The sequence below is a fragment of the Sinohyriopsis cumingii genome, chromosome 8, assembly GCF_028554795.1.
Source record: "Sinohyriopsis cumingii isolate HCF-2022 chromosome 8, ASM2855479v2, whole genome shotgun sequence".
Classification (NCBI taxonomy): Eukaryota; Metazoa; Mollusca; class Bivalvia; order Unionida; family Unionidae; genus Sinohyriopsis; species Sinohyriopsis cumingii.
In genome coordinates this window covers 7,395,603-7,416,183 of record NC_142968.1, presented here as the reverse complement: position 1 = coordinate 7,416,183, position 20,581 = coordinate 7,395,603, and the positions used below count along the sequence as shown (strand labels likewise).

The 20,581-nt window shown below is 35.7% G+C and overlaps 1 protein-coding gene across 2 annotated transcripts in view; it reads right to left on the bottom strand.

Moving 5' to 3' along the window:
- Positions 1–20,581, bottom strand: part of LOC149792921 (uncharacterized) — a 70,643-nt gene that overhangs the window by 44,241 nt on the left and 5,821 nt on the right. For both annotated transcript variants that reach the window (XM_089966753.1, XM_089966752.1), the window contains exons 2-5: positions 17,454–17,618; positions 12,849–12,999; positions 8,182–8,292; positions 6,752–6,946 (exon numbers count right to left, since the gene is read on the bottom strand). In XM_089966753.1, the coding sequence (XP_089822879.1) occupies positions 6,752–6,946; positions 8,182–8,292; positions 12,849–12,999; positions 17,454–17,558 (562 nt within the window). In that variant the 5' untranslated portion in view covers positions 17,559–17,618. The remainder of the gene's footprint in view (positions 1–6,751; positions 6,947–8,181; positions 8,293–12,848; positions 13,000–17,453; positions 17,619–20,581) is intronic.

The following is a 20,581-nucleotide window of genomic DNA, read 5'->3' as shown; positions in this document are numbered from 1 at the left end:
AGGTCTTGTACATGATCTTTTAGGGACAAATTAGGTCTTGTAGATGATCACATGCTCTGCTGCAAGCACCAAAACAAACAAAACCTATCAAAATTGCTTCCAAATGTTTAAGAATTTAGTGTGCCAAACATTTTAGAAATAATTCTCTGCAATTCACAAACATGCACTTAGTTTTCACAAGAATATAATCACATTGACACAAAATCAAAATTAGGAAAGAAAACAATCATTTGCAAATAAAAAATATACTTGTGAAAAGAAAGCAGATCCTTAATCACAACATTGCATCAAATGGTATTCAAGGTTAAATGGTATTCAAGGTCAAATGGTATGCTAGGTCAAATGGTATTCAAGGTCAAATGGTATTCTAGGTCTAGGTCAAATGGTATTCTAGGTCAAATGGTATTCTAGGTCTCGATCAAATGGTATTCTAGGTCAAATGGTATTCAAGGTCAAATGGTATTCTAGGTCTAGATCAAATGGTATTCAAGGTCGAATGGTATTCTAGGTCTCGATCAAATGGTATTCAAGGTCAAATGGTATTCAAGGTCAAATGGTAGATTTTCTCTAACAATATGTCAATTTTACACTTTTTCTTCAGTTAAAAATTACAACACAGCCATTCAATACCAAAGGAGTTTTATTTGCTAATTTCAACCCCCAAGGAGTTGTATTTGCTAATTTCAATCCCTATGATGTTTTATTTGCTAATCTCAAACCCCAAGGTGTTTCATTTGCTAACTTCAATCCCCAAGGTGTTTTTTTTGTGCTAATTTCAATCCCTAAGGTGTTTTATTTTGCTAATTTTTGCAACTGTTCTACTAAAAATGCATACCTTGTAAATTTTAACACTTATTTGTTTATACCCTTTTTTCAAAATTCTAAAAAATATTAAATATTTAAACTGCATACAACATGAACATACAATATGAAAACCATTTATAATGGCACGAAATTTCGCTCATATGCATAGATCTTGCTCCTAATAAAGCGAAGATTTACGTCTATTCGCCAAGTTTACCGATTATCAGAGATAAAATGTCAAGAGTGGTAACTAGTTCAGTAAATATGAAAAAAGATCACCACAGTAATACGTGTGGCTCTCGCTCATTATCAAACTTGCGTCAGCTCTTCATTAATCCGGTCTAGATTCCAATTGTTCTCAAAATTTTATGAGAAATATGTCATGTTTACCCCGACCCAGAGTAGCCCCAGTTTGAAACATGTATAATCAAGGTAATTCTGACAAGCCATTGTTTGATGTTAAACATTGCCAAAGGCTAGCACTAATCCATTATGTAAGATTGCCCTAGCTAGAAGTGGAGAGCCGGATCTCGGAGTTGCGAAGTCACAGATAGCCAATTATCACCTAGGTGTGGAAATGTTGTCCAAGATCAAAAGAAGTTGCCTGAAGAAGTGGGAGTGTCTTAACTCCTTTTCCCTGCAAAAAGACAGGTTGAACTGGCCGCTAAGACGATTGGACAGGGTCACAACGCCACCCAATCAGAATCGAGATAGGGGAGAGACCCTGATTTGGGTAGAATGATATCTCTGTCTTCCGGCAAGAATTAGTTCGCTGAGAGAAATTACCCAGAGGAGAGGTTAGCGTAACTCCGAATAGCCATTCGTTATTGGCGGGAAAATCTTAGAGCAGGAAATTCTAAGTAGAGAGCTTCAAATAAGGTCAGTGGGATATTTGTTTGGTCTTTGTGGAATGCGACTGCATTTTAATTGTAGGTCGTATGTATACTTTATTATTACTAGAATCATAGTATGAAGAATTACTTTGTTTTGTTAATATGTTTGCATATTTTGAAGAAATGAGTTGATATTTGTAAAGAATTATATAGCTTGTTAGTCGTCGTAAGAGTTAATATTGTACTTTGCTATGTGGGTATTTTATAGTAGACTAACACATGTGTTCATATGATTATAGATTTTGCCATTGTTGAATACTTGTAATGTACAGACATGCGTCTGATTGTTGTCAGACTGTAGTACGATGAGATTAAATATATATGTGTATATACTGTCTGATGCAATGTATTGATGTCTGTATGACAATTCGCTGATACCGTGTTATTACGCCATTGTTTACCCTGCAAGAAGTGTGTGGGAATTTCGATGTGTACGCATGCGTGACAGAAACCGTGATGGCCTTATCTGATGATTAATTGATGATCTAGTGTGAGGTGAGATTCGATAAAACATATGTTAACGCCTTGTGGTTTTTCACAGGAAGCTTTGAGGGACAGACCAGTTAGAGTTTGGTCCCGTAGTCTCAGATAGAGAGACGAAGGAAAGGAGAAGAAAGGAGAGAAGAAAGGAGAAGTTGAAGTCTGGGAGCGAAATTGGAGGAGATAGTAGAGAGGGAAACAGAGACAAAGGAGGAGTTAGAAGAACGGAAAGAAGGAAGGAATTAGCGGGAAAGAAAGAGATGAGTAGATGCAAGGACAGGGGGAAAATCGAACTCACACTGTAAATCACGGGATGAATTAGGTTGTCACTTGGTCGAGGGAAAGACAAGTGATTGGAAGTTATCGTTTTAATTTATCGAATTTATTAAATTGTTATTGATTGAATTTCATCTTTGTGTTCTCTATAATTTAACCGTCGGCATAGCTGACCGGGGGCTCAGAGCTGTAAATCTACCTCGTCACTAATTTAACTTTCTAACCTCATGAGCCAGGGTGGAACTTTCATCATAATTTAATTAAATTATATTGGAAGAACCCCACCCCAATGCGTGCAAACGCCACAAAATATCACCGCTTTAAACTGATAACAAGTTCAATCAATCAGATGCAAGAATGCCTTGTTAGACATGCATGGAACCCACTCGTTAGTGAACTCATCCAAGATGTTGACGTTATAAGTTCACATTCCATGTTGGATCAAAATCAGATGAGAAATAAAGCTTCCAGAATAGTAACAAGCTAAGCCAATCGGGTGCAAGATCACCTCATTTAATATTCATGAGTCCTGCTCATTATCAAGTCTGCCTGAGATCTCTATTATATAAGCACTATATATCCAAATTTGATCAAAACTGATCAGAAATATGGACTCCACTGTGGTAGGAAGTAAATGTTGATGGACACATGGCTATATCATAAGCTCGATGGCCCTTACAGCCAGGTGAGAAACCAATTAGCTACATCCAATTACGACAACACACCCAGAAGGAAGATTTCTATATTGAAGTAGTTGTCTTGGAAGACCTTAAAGCAATGACGTTAGAAATTTATTTACATGTTTAAAAATAGAGTGCACAAATTCTCTGCTACAATTTGACCAAATCAAAAAGAAGAAATCAACATGAATATACCTATGACATACTCATTGCTCAAAAGTTACAAATTTAAGTATTTTTACCCCACAAGAAACATCGTAGATTGGTCACAACTAATTACTGAATCCCAAACAAACCTACTGATGCATTAACAAAATTCATCCCATTTTTTCTGAAACCTATTTTGCTATTGTTTACGCTGTGCATGATGTGATAATGAGATATTTAAGATTACAGTTTGTAATCCGACTCCCCAGTCTGACCAAGAACATATCTGGAACAACCTTTTCATTTTTAGGGTGTAAGATAAGACAAAATATCTGCAATTGTCATATACACATAATAACTGGCAGAGCAAGTCATTAGACAATATGTAACAAACTGTAGGCACATGTATGCTAACCAGTTATCAGTAGGCACATGTATGCTAACCAGTTATCATTAGGCACATGTATGCTAACCAGTTATCAGTAGGCACATGTATGCTAACCAGTTATCATTAGGCACATGTATGCTAACCAGTTATCATTAGGCACATGTATGCTAACCAGTTATCATTAGGCACATGTATGCTAACCAGTTATCAGTAGGCACATGTATGCTAACCAGTTATCAGTAGGCACATGTATGCTAACCTGTTATCAGTAGGCACATGTATGCTAACCAGTTATCAGTAGGCACATGTATGCTAACCAGTTCATCTCATGGTAAAAGAATCAATGCCAAATTGAGCTTTCTTATGTTTTGGAATTATGTGTTTTGCTGAATTCATGTTCTGTAAGGAGTCTTACAAATGATATAACTGGAGAATTTTACAGAAATGCAAAAGCTCCACATTCCTACATGTCTTTTCCACATTCCAACATATCTTTTTCACATTCCACTATGTCTTTTCCACATTCCAACATATCTTTTCCACATTCCAACATGTCTTTTCTGCAATTAACTTGCATTCTGCAATTAGGTAAGCATTACATTCAAGTTGTCCAAGGTTATGATGATATAGATATAAGCTTCCTTACCAAATCCAATCAGTCTGTTCCAATATTAAAAGAACCAAACAAATTAGTTCACAAAAGACTATCGTAATATTAGTCATCTGTCTGTTGTCATAAAAAAAATGGTTGCCTAGTTGCCTAATATGAACAATTTCAAAGAACCTCAAAGCATTCATGTGGCTATTTTTAGCACATCAAATCCTCTAATCAGTTGATACACACTCCCCCTTCTATCCCTCAAAATGTTTTGAAAAATATGTTCAATTGACCCCCTTCATTTGAAAAAGTGGGCCAAATGTATCATCATACTACAATAATAAAATTATATATCATTTACATAATACGTTTTTCACCTTACTTGCATGAAAAATCAAATAAATGACCTTCTTCAAGATTCTTGCCTCTGACCATATTCTAACAACCTACCAGAAGTAAATCTTCCATTTTATGGGTCAGATGTTAAACATGTCCAACGCATCAAAATTAGTCCTCACTCTTTGAGAAGTTTCAGCTTTCAGGTGATTTCTTGAGGGTGTGTAAATGTTTTACTTCTTCCACCGTTATGGAAACAAATTCTTTTTTTGTTTGAATTAAGTCTTGGCTTTGTGGGTTTTACCTGTTTGGCCACTACAGTCAACATATCCATGGTAATGTTTATTCCTCTTATGGTCTAAAAATGATACGGGGAGAAAAGAATCTTGTTTTCTGTTATTTCTCTTTGTGAAACTCTGCAGTCTTTACAAATGCAAAATGCACTAAACCATTGTCATATCAAGTCATTGGAAGGACATGACTCACAAAAATCACAAATAGTACGAAATTTACTTCAGTAAAAGATCTTAATAAAATGGATGGAAGTTACCTCAATGTCACCTGAATTTATTTCATACTTTCAGAGTGACTATTACAACATGTGGAGCTCATTCTCAGCCAATTTATATTATGGAGTTTCCTGATTATACTGAGTTTCACCGTACATTGGACAGCAAGCACCATGTTCACTTTGTTTGCACCACTGTTAGCATAAATCTTTTTTGTAGTATTTGGTATCTATTTTGCACAAATCCCAAAATGCATCCTGGTGGAAAGATTTCAACCACAGTTTGCATGAATTTACAGATGTAACACAGCAATTCTTGTTGCATATCTTCATTTCTATTAAGAACATCAAATGTTTTTCACAAATCACAAATCTCTTTAAAAGCTTTATTAATGGGTTCATCTAAGGATTACAACCATTGGCTGACCTCATTCATCGAAGGATTACAACCATTGGCTGACCTCATTCATTGTTCTTCAGATGCTTGAGCTGAGTACAAAGAGCATTCTCAAGCTGAACAGCCTAATAAATTAACAGAACTCTGGCTATCCCTATCTTAAAACTGATACCTTGAACCACAGCCTGCATTTTTTTGGTTTGAATTTTCATAGAAACTACAGCAAAATCATTGCAGCAATAAACACCTGTTTTAAGCCCCTAGCATTTTAACAAGCATGTATTTCACAAAGTTACTTTGCAATAAGGACAACAGACAAAGCATGATACCATAAGCTTTGGTTAAGTGAGCTGAAAATTAATGCCAGACATCCACTCAACAACTCATGTCATTATATTGCCTACAACTTAACTACTGCAGCATTTGTTGAGGTTAGAACCAAATGGAGGAATAGATGACCACTTCCAGTATACATATTCACATCTAAAACATGAACAATCCACTGGACAGTCCTGTCCCATTTTCCCCAGCATGTTTAAGAGGATACTGCATCCAATTTACCCTAGGCAGGACCTCTTTGAGGTGCACCCTGCCTCCTTATGTGTCTTAAACCTTTGGAGGTTTCTAACATGTGGCATACACATTCAACATTCTGGGCATTAACATGGCCCCAATAACCTTTATTTTTCAGTGCAAATGTACCAGTTGTGTGTATAATTGTCCCCTCTCAAATAAAGGTACATTACTGCACTTGAAATGCCCTGAAAGGCAATCAACACAAAACCTTGACTGGTGGTCTTGAAAACTACTGGTAGTGCAATGACTTGGCACCTCTGTCGTCCCAGTTTTAATATCAATCTGAAGTCAGTGGTTTTCTCTATGCCTCTGATTTCCTCCATTTCCACCTCATACAACCTTCTAAAGAGTCGAGAGCAAGATAGATACTTTAAAACTCAACACAGACTCTGACAAATTTTACAATCTGAGATTAACCCAAAGAGCTACCTGGAAAAAAATATATGGCTGCCCATCTGGAGTTAAGTAAGTCTGAAAAGGCTTATTCTCTTTCGCCAAGTACTGGACAAGTTAGTTTCTAAAAGTACTGAGCAAGTTACCTGGGCTACCTGAATGAAACATTTGCCCCATGATTTTGGAAGACCTAGGCTCCTGATATAAAATTTGTCTGATACCGTGTTGTTTGATTAATAATGTGAAATGCTCAATTCACATCATATACAAATTACCTTTCTCTGTAGTTCCAGTATCCACAGGATCAGCTGGTGTTAACTCTCTGCCCTTGTTGGAGTTATCCTTCATCTCTGGCTGGGATCTGGGACCCTCCAGAGTTAGTTGGGGCCTGGGAGGAGTCACACTTGTACTAGGGAGGGAATCAGCTGTCCATTCAGAGGCTCGGTTGATGGTACTTTTTGATGTTGCATCTGTAAAACAATTCCTATGATTTACACGATGTTGTTGTTAGTGGTGGTGGTGATGATGGTTGTGATGGTGAGCATGAGATAAGCAAGAAATGGAGCTATTAGAGGAGGGTAAATCTCACATGCTGATATACAGGCTTACCCAGCTCTCATTGAGCATTTTCAACTCATTATTGGCCTTCGTGGGTTCCACATTAGGCTCAGGTAGTATACATCAGACTTATAATCCAAGGGTTGGAGGTTCAGTACCTGCCCAGGCCAGCAGTGGTTGGCTGCCTTAGTGTGTCACTTAGCTCCCATTTCCATGATACAATAATAATATGTTAATGTTCCATTAAAACCAACAAAACAAAATCAAATGCTTATCAATGACCCCAAGTGCATACAGCATACTCCCAATTACCAGCCATTACCCCTAAGTTTTCTGAAACTATGTACCTTTTGCCCAACTGATTATGATAAAATCTGTTTGGTAAGAGTGGTTATTACAGGAATAGAAATAAAAAATTTGAACATCAAAAAGTCATGATATAAACTGAAACCAAAAGATGACTTGATTAAGTAATACTGCACTGATTTTCCTTGAATGGATTCATTATTCCTTTTTCACCTGGCCCCCATCCCCACACCCACCCAATTTTCCTACCCCCAATTTCTGGAAACTGAGGGTACAGGACTTCTAACATTAAACACCTATTGAGCACGCAAACTTCTACATAAATGATGTACATTTGCAAATGCCAACACGGACACAGATAATGAAAATGATCATGATATCAGGGTTATAACAGTAATTAGTGACCTCACGCTGATGGCAATGAACATGAATATAAGATGATGACGATTAAAACAACGACAATTTGTGATAATAAGATGGAACGCAGGCTTTAACACATAATGTGTGCAATCTGTCTTCAAACCTGCTTCTACTCATGACACATGAACAAACTTGCAATTGCTAAAAATGATCTCTCATAAAAAAATTTGTTAATTCGTTAACATCTGAAATCCACATAAGATGAACAATTTCTTCCATTTGAATGTGATAAGAAATTATTGCAATAGGAAATTCCATCTTCAAGAAATGTTTGAAAATGCTGGACAATTATGAAAAGATGCAAAGAATAAATGGTAGACCATAAAAAGTGCACATCTTGACAGAAGCAGTCAACAGTGGCATGAATCAAATTTTCTTCCCCTTGATTTTTATGACCAGACCCATCAGGGTTAGTACATACCTTGCTTTTGTTTAACAACATTAAGGTGTCTTGGTGATGGTCCTATCTGCCCTGCAGATTCATAAGAAACAATTTCTCTTGGAATCTTTGATCCATGACCTTTCAGTTTGTCTGAAGATAAAAATATGTAGGAATAAAACATAAAAATATCAAAAGGTCTCAAAAAAATGTGCATAAATAACTCTTATAATATTGGATTAGGATTCCCATTAGTGTTCCAGTGTTCATTTCATAGTGTGGCATTATGACCTTGTCACAAATCTGTCAATAAAAATGTTTATCTTTTGCATAATTATCTTACAGTGAGGTTGTTCATCTCCACGCACATTCCATTATCTGTCACCAATATATTTACATGTTGAACTATAATGTTAAACTGAGTTTGTTCATTTCAGAATGTTGAACTGAGACATTTCTACATATATTCTGCACTATTATGACACACTTAGGTTGTTCATATCAGTGTTACATTTAGGTTGTTCATATTGGAGTGTCACATTTAGGTTGTTCATAGCAAGGTGTCACTTTTAGGTTGTTCGTATCAGAATGTTTCATTTAGGTTGTCATATCTGAGTGAAATAGTGACATTTTCGAACTTTTTGAATTAGATAGAAGGACAGTGTATCCCCCAGAGGTGTAAAACTGAGGGTAAAAAACCCCACCTTGGTGTCAGAACTGGGGGTCAAATGTTGAGTCAAAAATGTGCTGACAAATGTTCCTCCTATTTGTCTTAGCTTGAAATAGGATATTGTAACTTGTGCAACATAGTCTCTCTCTCTCTCTCTCTCCAAACATACAAATAAACCAACATGCACAATTAACAAACAAATGTATTGTCCATTTAAAGAATAATTTTATTAGTTCATTTTTCTTTTCAAGTCGTACTTTTAACAGTCTCTTTATAATCTTTTTGAAGCAATATTATAGACCAACACATTATATATAAGCCAAAACAAAAAGCCTAATAAATCTTTTTAACCAGATGGCAGTTAATTTACTGCCTGTCATAAAATGTGTACTATCATCAGTTTCACTGTACTTCGTTCTAGCACAAATTTATCCAAAAATCAAGGAGGCTAATTATTCATCTTGTTTCTGGTAAGTTACATTTGAACTTTAAGATCTCTAATTTATTGCAGCAAAGTTAAAAACCAACAAAATCTGCAATGACCTGCTGACTTTGTAATCCAAATAAACGCATTTATCTCAGCAAGTTTACCGATTTCTTTGTTGTTAAAGAATGTCTTGGGTTATAATGTGTTCTCCAGACATCTTGTGGCGAATGAGGGCAGATCTTTTAAAATTCTTAAACCCTGACGCGAAAGGATTATTCACTTTTGCAGTCCTCGCAATGATGTAATCAGAAGTCACACCGGTAATCCTAATGGCTGCACCATATTCCAGTCAAGGGTATTATTTTCTCCATTTTTCATTAAAGTTAGATCCACAGTTACTCTTTTGTGTTCTGCTTCTTTCACTTTCTTTGCTGATGGTTCTTAGTGCACAACGTTTTAATCCTGGAGGTCATTTTCTAGTGCAACAAGCATTGAGGTTAAACATCAGGATGACATTTTGCTGAGCTCGATGAAAATCGCGTGAGAGCTCGCGAGAGTAGGGGAAGCTACTCCATCATAACATTGCCTATGCTAGTCTGGTTCCTTATTTCATATGTTCCCTGTGTTGCACTCTGCTTTACGAATAGAGGAGCGTAACGCAGGGAGTAAACAAAGCGGGGACCCAGTCAATGCCTATGCTGGAAACATACACGATGCCACCCTTGTCCAATGCATTGGATATTAAATAAATCCTGATCGCATTATGCTAATCCTTTGTGTCAAAAAAAGCAAGGCAAAAAAATGTGTGCGTCAATTTTCTCCACCGTGTGTCCCTGACACACAAACATGCGTAAAGGGAAACACTGCAAGGATATATTTCACATGTGTAAACATTGTATTGTCATGAGTGGCAAATGTTTCCACTTCACAAATGTATGTCTTGTTTAAAATTATATTTTCATGGCAAAAACCTTTGACTGAATGGATTTTTCTCCATTCTGTATTTATGTGATTAATGAATGAATTACTACATGGATAAAAAAGTTACAAAAATTTTACAATAATTTTAAAACAACTTTCTAAAAATTTAGACTGTACATATAATGCTTTAGATTGTGCACTTGTCAAATTAATGCATGTTTTTCACGTGAGATTTTTATTTCTGTTAACACATTTCTTGAGCAGATGTATAAGCCGCAACAAAACGATGTTATTTGACTGGTTCATTGCTATTCAAATATTCCAAAAGGATAGTATTTTCCAAACGATTTTTTTCTATTTATCTTCCTTACACAAGACTAAATTTTTCACAAAAATAAATGAAAACGTTATTTTTAAAAGAAACAATGGTGCTATAAGAATAATATGCACTATATCAAAATCCTGGAAGGCCAAAAATGTTGGAAGCTGAAGAGAAATATGTTCAAAAGATGACTTTAAACAGCAATGATGCTGAAGTCCAACGTCACCACACTTATATTAAACTCTTGGCTTTTTCTACCTTTACCTCTGAGGGACCAATAATACGAAAGTTAGTTTAAAGCAACAAAAAAAATACACCCTAAAAATTTGGTCTCCTCCAAAGTAGGGATAAGATAAATTTCGGTTGTCATGAATTTTATGTAATCGGCAAAAGTATATCAAATGTTTTAAATTTCAAGCCATTTTCCATTGATGATTTCTGACCAATAGCATATCTGTATTTGACATGCAACAGTATGCACTGTTATGACTCAATGGTCCTATACTAAGTAACAGAAAGAAAGCAAAACCAACAAGTCTTATAAACTTTTACACAAATTTATTACCCTCAAATACAAAGTGAATATTTAAAATAACTTACAGCATTGTGAATTAAATCTCAAATAAACCTAAAAGTCCTATCATAAGACCAAACGTTGAGTGCTGTGAATGATTTCAAATTTTGAATTTGACAATGTACCAACAGTCTTGATGCATCACAATCATATAATCCAGAATGTCTTTGAATTAATTCACAATAATTCCAAAATAGTGATTTTATTCTAAATGGTCAATAAGCACTGTGTTATTCCAAGGAATAATTTAAAGAAATTATTCCTCTTAAATTAAAACTGAAAACAACAGTAAATGATTCCAGAATGATATTATAATAGGAATAAATAATTTTGTTGATCATTTTTACTAAAAGTCAAGCAAACATCATTAGAAGTCTATCCATGAAAACCCAATTTTGATATCTCCATCCATACATGGGCAGTAATGACAGCAACAATCCATTAAGGATTATCAATAATTATACTCTTTTGATAGCAGCATTGGAAGACACTGTGGATGTGCAAACAGCACCATTTTCATTTAGAAACTACTAGACATTATAAGTAGACTTCTGGTGAAAACCCAATGCCAATATGAAGGAATAGCGATAAAAAGATTTCCAAGAACACTGCCACAACAGTCCTACATGGAAGTCCTAGAGACACCACTTTCATTCAGGTGTGTGTGTGTGTGTGTGTGATTTAGATTTTTAACAGCTTTAACAATTTTTTAGTCATATCGCTATGATGTCTGCAGTGTGGCAGCTTATAGTGATGTCTAGCACTGGGGCATCATGCCGCAGACATGTAGCATCATGTTCCACCCAGTCACATTATCCTGACACCAGGCCGACCAGTCCAAACACTAACCTCTTAGTGCTGAGTGCCATGCGAGGCAGCTGTTAGTACCATTTTTGTAAGTCTTTGGTATGACTCGGCCGGGGATCGAACCCACGACCTCACACATCCAAGACAGACGCTCTAACCACTAGGCCACCCGAGCAGTCAAGGATATACTAGAAATATATTTATGACAAGGATATGAACGAGGTATATTTATGACAAGGATATAAACGAGGTATATTGATGACAATTTTACTAACACGATCTTTCTTTATACTATTAGAATATTTTTTTCAAAATAAATGTAAGATACGCATATACTCCATGCCGTGCTACATTAGACACATATTATACAAAACTTCCTATCATGGTGAGGCTCATGTAGATGAATAGACGGTTGGTGAATTGACCACCAGCCACATACGAGAACACACTCTGACTCTCACAACCGGAGTGAATTTTTTTTAAAAATTAATATGTTCATCTTTAATGCTAACTTAATGACAGCTTTATCCATGAAACTTCAACAATTTCTAAGCTCTATAGATATATAAATGAGGACTCCTGATTTCATGACTGCACAACATTTTTAAATGGTATCTGTAATATATGTGATAAAAATAAGTCAACCATGCATAATTAATAGTTATATTTTTTTTCTTTTATACAGTAGTTGTTAACATTGTTGATTTATACAAATTACACATATATATGCTGAATATTTATTTTAATTGCAAGGTCACAATCTAAACTACCTATTATCTAATTATGTCACCCTGGGGGAATAAAGGATATGATTATTATTATTATTATTTTTATTATTATTAATGAATTCTACATGTATATTTTGTGGTGCAAGCTGATCTTTTTCAGACTTAGTTTAATTACAGCACAGGATCACTGTACCTCTTGATTCCGTTGAATCTGGGGTATCGTGTTATATGCCAAAAAGATCGAAAGTGCAATGACAAACCTTTACAGAAACAAAGAAACTGCCCCTGTAAATTTGCTTGGGATTGAAGAAAGTCCTTCCCATGAATGGACCCCAGCTGGGTGGCAGAATCATCATGAATACTGGCCGTCAGGACAACAGACTCCTCGCCTGTGTCGGACAGTTTCTGCAACTGTAAAAATACAAAAATTTGTACAGAATTGTTTATCAGTAATTGTTCATTTCTTGCTAGGGCAAGAACATTATTCTGTATTGGTCCAGCTTAAAATATTTTTGTACCTGACAGCTTAATATATTTTTGTACCTGACAGCTAAATATATTTTTGTACCTGATTTCATGATTCATTCCTTGTAACCATGGTTTCATAAGTCATTTCTTGTAACCATGGTTTCATGAGTCATTCTTTGTTAACATGGTTTCATGATTCATTCCTTGTAACCATGGTTTCATGAGTCATTCCTTGTAATTACCTGTAGAGGAAATATTTTCATGAGTCATTCGTTGTAGCCACAATTTCATTAGTCATTCCTTGCACCCATTTTTTGGTACATTTTAGTGGAATAATTTTTATGAGTCATTCCTTGTAACCATGCTATTTACTTGATAGAGGAAATAGTTACATTATATATTTCCATAATATGCGTGATTAAACATTTCCAAGGCCTCTGATATCTCAATAGAAGTGTGATCTTCAATATGGTCTCAATCAATAGTAGTGCGATTTTCAATATGGTCTCAATCAATAGTAGTACAATGTTCAATATGGTCTCAATAGTAGTGCAATGTTCAATGTGGTCTCAATCAATAGTAGTGCAATGTTCAATATGGTCTCAATAGTAGTGCGAAGTTCAATGTGGTCTCAATCAGTAGTTGTGCAATGTTCAATATGGTCTCAATCAATAGTAGTGCAATGTTCAATATGGTCTCAATCAACAGTAGTGTGCTGTTCAATATGCAGGGTTTTCAACAGAAGCATACCTTTGGATTTTGACATGTGGAATTCAACAATGACCCATTTTTTGTTCATGGAAACTTCGACTTGTGCATCTTTTTTTTTAATGCACGTAGATCTGGGTATAAATCTTAATTAACCTTGTTTCACCTCCAGCTTAGTTTCTTACAAAGAGTACCTTGTCCATAACAGACTAACTGTAGGAGGCACTGACTGACATCTGCTTGACAATAGTTCGCATCTTGATGGCCAATAATATCGCACCCATGGAATATATATATATATATATATATATATATATATATATATATATATATATATATATATGAACTGGGCAGAGCTAACTGTACTCTGATCACAGTTAGGTCTAGGTGCAACTGAATTACATTTGAAATTTATGATATAGAAGGCGGAGACAATTACAACATAAATGGACTGCCTTTTGATGAAATATTAGCAGTGGTATGTTTGGACATCAAATTATAATCAACTGGTCAGAACTGTAGCATATCATTATGGTGACTCGCAAAGCTGGTTCTCAAAGCAAGTGGACCAACTTGACAACTTTAATTGTTTTATTGGCAATCTGCTTCATCTGTGTCATGTTTACCCCGACCCAGAGTAGCCCAGTTGAAACATGTATAATCAAGGTAATTCTGACAGGCCATTGTTTGATGTCGAACATTGCCGAAGGCTAGCACTAATCCGTTATGTAAGATTGTTGTGGCTAGAATAGAAGAACCGGACATCGGAGTTGCAAAGTCACAGACAGCCAATTATCACCTAGGTGTCGAAATGTTTCCAAGATCAAAAGAAATTGCCTGAAGAAGTGGGAGTGTCCTAACTTCTTTCCCCTGCAAACAGACAGACAGGCTGAACTGGCCACTAAGACGATTGGACAGGGGCACAGCGCCACCCAATCAGAATCGAGATGGGGGAGACCTTGATTTGGGTAGAATGATATCTCCGCGTTTCCTGGCAAGAGTTAGTTCGCTGAGAGAAATTACCCAGAGAAGAGGTTAGCGTAACTCCGAATAGCCATTCGTTATTGGCGGGAAAATCTTAGAGCGGGAAATTCTAAGTACAGAAAGCTTCAAAAGGAAGCTTTGAGGGACAGACCAGTTTCAGTTTGGTCCCGTAGTCTCCGATAGAGAGACGGAGGAAAGGAGAAGAAAGGAGAAGAAGGTGAAGTCTGGGAGCGAAATTGGAGGAGGAGATAGCAGAGAGGGAACGGAGACAAAGGAGGAGTCTGAGGAACAGAAAGAAGGAAGGAATCAGCAGGAAGAAATAGATGAGTAGATGCAAGGACAGGGGGAAAATCGAACTCACACTGTAAATCACGGGATGAATTAGGCTGTCACTTGGTCGAGGGAAAGACGAGTGATTGGAAGTTATCATTTTAAATTATCACATTTATTAAATTGTTATTGATTGAATTTCATCTTCGTGTTCTCTATAATTTAACCTTCGGCACTGCTGACTGGGGGCTCAGAGCTGTAAATCTATCTCGTCACTAATTTAACTTTCTAACCTAACGAGCCAGGGTGGAACTTTCATCATAATTTAATTAAATTATATTGGAAGAACCCCACCCCAATACGTGCAAACGTCACAATCTGGCAGGATGTTTAAAAATTCAGATTACCATTTATGACTTCACCTGATTCATATCTGATATAATATCGGCATTTGTTTGATTGCGCTTTAAATTATAACCAGTTGGACAAAATGTGAATATATGGCTTCTCGTGAAGCCAGTTTATAGCATGGGATTGTGTTATATTGGTGATTAATTTGCTTCAATCCACAAAACATTTAAAATGGATCATTCAGAAAAAATTGATTACATCTGAACTTTAAAATCACAATGGCATAAAGAAGTACATTTTCTTTTCTGTCTCAGTCAAGGAAACAACCTACTGGTGATGAATTTCTGACTGTCAGACTCCAAAGTAACAGACAGATAGTGTCAACTCAGAGGAGGAGGAGGAGAAGAAGACTCAATCTCCGAAATTTGTTAGAAAATGTATGGATGAGTGGAAAATGAACTGACAATTCTTTGATGTACATCATTAATATCTGAATAATATATAACATTCGTAGCTGCATGGATATATTTTTGCATATAAGATGATTTGAGCAGTTGATAATTAATACGTTGAGAAGTTTAAAATATAATAAAGTATAAAACAATCCTCTATCTGTTTTGTATACAAATATACACACAGTGACACATAGTTTGAAAGAGAAACACTTTTATAAAAATGAGATTGTATGTTTCTTTCAAAATACTGTACAAGTGTTTCTCATTATTCAGAATGCGACAAGAAATCTTAAACATTATTTGTTTCCACCAACAATGAGGAATCACAAATATGGGCTAATGATCGACCAAACAAACTGACTCTGAAATTTCAGTTTTGACTCTTGAGATTTTGTGGTCAAGGGTCAACTGATTCTTCAGTTTGGAAATCTACTGAGCACCCTGAATATGGTCTAAATTATTAGTAGTCATGTTCAATGTGGTTTAAATCATTAATAGTGTCATGTTCAATATGGTCTAAATCATTAGTAGTGTCATGTTCAATATGGTCTAAATCATTAATAGTGTCATGTTTAATATGGTCTAAATCATTAATAGTGTCATGTTTAATATGGTCTAAATCATTAGTAGTGTCATGTTCAATATGGTCTAAATCATTAATAGTGTCATGTTTAATATGGTCTAAATCATTAATAGTGTCATGTTAAATATGGTCTAAATCATTAGTAGTGTCATGTTCAATATGGTCTAAATCATCAGCAGTGTCATGTTCAATATGGTCAAAATCATTAGTAGTGTCATGTTCAATATGGTCTCAATCAAAAGTGTCATGTTCAATATGGTCTAAATTATTAGCAGTGTCATGTTCAATATGGTGTAAATCATTAGCAGTGTCATGTTCAATATGGTGTAAATCATTAGTAGTGTCATGTTCAATATGGTGTAAATCATTAGCAGTGTCATGTTCAATATGGTCTAAATCATTAGTAGTGTCATGTTCAATATGGTCTAAATCATTAGTAGTGTCATGTTCAATATGGTGTAAATCATTAGCAGTGTCATGTTCAATATGGTCTAAACCAGTGCTGTCCAACCTTTTTGACACCATGGGCCACTGAAAAATGTTTTTCTTCAAGCCGAGGGCAACAGCAGAAAACTGAAAAGTAATGACTATATAGCTGCTTGAGCTCTGGCGGGACATTTAAAATCAGCCCGCGGGCCACGGGTTGGACAGCACTGGTCTAAACCATTAGTAGTGTCATGTTCAATATGGTCTAATTCATTGGCAGTGTCATGTTTAATATGGTCTAAACCATTAGTATTGTCATGTTCAATATGGTCTAAATCATTATTATGCTCTTCAATATAGTCAATATGTATAAAAAAAAGTTTCAATATTATTAATTATTATACTTTACAATGACAAAAAGCACACAGCAAAAGTTTAATCTAGAGGAAACCACCTACATGCTGGACTCCCCTTATCAAACACAGAAATCCAAAGGTGGAAAGCAATCATGCTAGTGTTGCATTATCAGGCCCCATAAAAACATGCATATGACCATCACTAATTAAAAAAAACAATGTGTGTATTATACAGAGTGGATGGTGTTCTCTTTCTACACATACCAAAGTTTGTATTTCATATTTGAGGACCGCCTTGTAGATCTGTCTGTACTCAGGGACCTGGAGAATTTCCATGTCCTCAAACCCTGTATCGCTGAAAAACTGCATCCTTACAGTTTGGGTCTGGAAAGTGGAGTTCCTTAACTAAGGACCCATCAATGCTTTACTCTGAAAGACAGAAACATTTTCAAAACAATATGACAGCCAGAAAGATGTGAGAAAAATGATGTATGGCTTGCAATAAAATTTAACTGGTTAATCCAATAAGCAAATTGGGAATTTAATTCAGCTTGTTTATTTACTGTTGGCAAAATTCATTTGGTGGGAAAGAGTCCATTGATTTCAAAGAACAGATGTATAGCTGGGTTCTCACTCGGATTTTAAAGCATTTGAGTCCCAAACTCTCAACCTGCCAACCCTAAAAAGACATTCTCAGTATGGCAGTCGATATTTTTCCACAAATTTTACCAATTTTCAATAAGGTATACCAATTATCATGTACTGCTATAGCTGACATGGAAAACATTCATTTAAAAAGTTCAGAAGAGTGGTTTAATGCAGCAAAATCAACATCATGTTAAAAACATTGTATTAAATACATTTGGAAATTATTGGTGGGGGGATTTTAAATTTTTCAACATCAAATAAACAGTTGTATAGATATTACAAGTTCCATACTGCATGTTATAATGATACATTCTAACTTTGTTGTATAACCCTTTACGGCATAGAGTGTATGGCTTTGTAGGTGGTTAATATACATGTACCAGAGTTACACACTGCAGTGCTCTATAAACACAACACCTGTTACCTATTTGACTCCATACACACAGGCCTGCCAGTTAACCATTATAGCCAGAGGTTATACCAGGATTTTAAAACTTGGAGTTCAGGACTCCTACTTTGGTAAAATTAGGAATCCCACCAGGAAAAGTTGCAGTCTGCTTGCAGAAAACTTTGCAGATTAGAAGAACTATTGGTTGCCAATGAGTTTAATTTCTACATTCTTCATAACACTGACATATAGTTCATCAGAGTGAGAGTGGCTCCTGTTCCATCCAAATTATCAGTCATAGCAACTTTAGCTCTCTTCTGAATCTCATTGCAATCTTTGTCAATTTGCTGCTTAACCCCAACATATTTATTCAAACCAAGGAGCAAGTCAATCTTTGAACTTGCCTCCCAACTATTGCATCATGTTCTTTTGATGTAGTCTTATAATGGCAACATGTACATCAGTGTGTCTTTCAGTCACTGAATTATGTCACTGTAAATATCAGTGCAGCTAACTGATTAACACGTTTTCCCACTAACCAGGTAGCTGAAGCAGTACTGGCAATTATTTGAACTTTACAGCCCACTTATGACATGGATAAAGAGGACTCGTGCCGAAGTAATTTTCTGTGTTATTATGTCCAAATACTCATGATTAAGTGCTTCCGATACCTATGACAGCAGTGTAGTACATTTTACGTTCAACATCAATTTTAACCATTTTACATTTTTGGTACACATCTATTATGTATAGAAAGATTTAAGAGTCAAATCTGATCATTATAGTTGTATCATTATTTTTTATAGAAGATTTTTTTATGTGCTTCAAAATCTTGAGAGCATTCATTCATTGTCTAGCCAGTGAAGGTGTGTGACCAACCGTAGCTGCCATTTCTCATACCTGAAATTTACCAGTTCTTTGCATTCACATCACTAAATCACCTGAATTTGATAAATTATACAAACTCTGATGCCAACAACAAAAAAACCAGAGCCTTTATCTATGTTTCTGAAGCTTTAATAGTTATGATTCTAATTAGGCAAACTCCAGAGAGTACTGAATGAAATCCTCAGCCTCCATTTTGGAGAGTGGAAAATCCGACCCAGTTACTCTAAATAGCAGATTATGACAAGAGCTTAAAACAGGGACCACATGATCTGACGTAATGGTTCTTCACATCAATGAATGTAGTACAGGGCTGAGCAAATTTTTTTTAAAACCACTAGTCCAGGACAAGTGGTTTCAGAAAATTCACTAGTCCCACCTTTCTCTTCACTAGTCCCACCTTACTCGTCACTAGTCCCACCTTATTTTTCACTGGTCCCAAAATGGCAATCACTTGCCAATATTTGATGAGACGTATGTGCTTAATCCATAGAAAAAAAGTAGAAAAAAAACCATACACAACAAAATTATTTCTTAAAAGAATTTAATTTTTCAAAAACATTGGTTGTTACACATTTGGCTTCTTCAGGTTCATATATGTTTTAGCTGATCTATTTCAAAATATGCCCATGTATATGTCTGCCACCTGCACCAGTACTAAGCCAGCAGTTGATAGCTGTGTCTGGGTTAAAGTCCTCAAGCTCTGGTCCATTTGCAGAAATGTTGATTAGCATTTGTAAACTCTTTTGGTTTAAGGAATTCTTTAAAGAAGCTTGATTAAGTTCACTGAACTAAATCCTTGTTCACACTCAGAAATAGCTACCGCACACTCAGTATCCGTCTTACGTTTTATCCATTTTCAAACAAATTTCCCTTCGCTGAATCGCCGTTATTACCTTACTTGTGAAAATAATTTAGCAAACCCATTTTATCCACAGAGTAACTATCAGCTTGCTTGACCAACTACTTCTAAAGTGATCATAACATCAATTTTCTCTTTTAAATATGAACTGAAACAGCTCATTAATTAGCATAATTGTTTCACTTCAAACACAATATTGCACGTGGAAGTTAATCATCTGTATAATCAATTTTAATTAAAGAATCATTACTGTCATTTAATCAGTTCGTAAAGGAAACCAACACTGATGTCGGTAAAGTACCTTTCATTAATGTAATTACACTGACTCGCTGGATTAAAATCATAGTGAGCCGCTCATTATGATCTATATTGAGTAAACTCATTGCAACAAAACCACTTACAACACTGCTAATTGATCATACTGGCTTTCTTTTGTTTTACATGTTTTGATTTGCCAATAATTTGGTTGCTTAGCTCAAATTGCAGTCAAGCGGTAAAAGGACGTAAATGTATACACGAAGAGGGGTAGAATCAAGTATTAGTACGCACAGAGGGCATGATTGGCCAAATAAAGGCAGATATAGTGATTAAAGCACGAAAATAAGGACT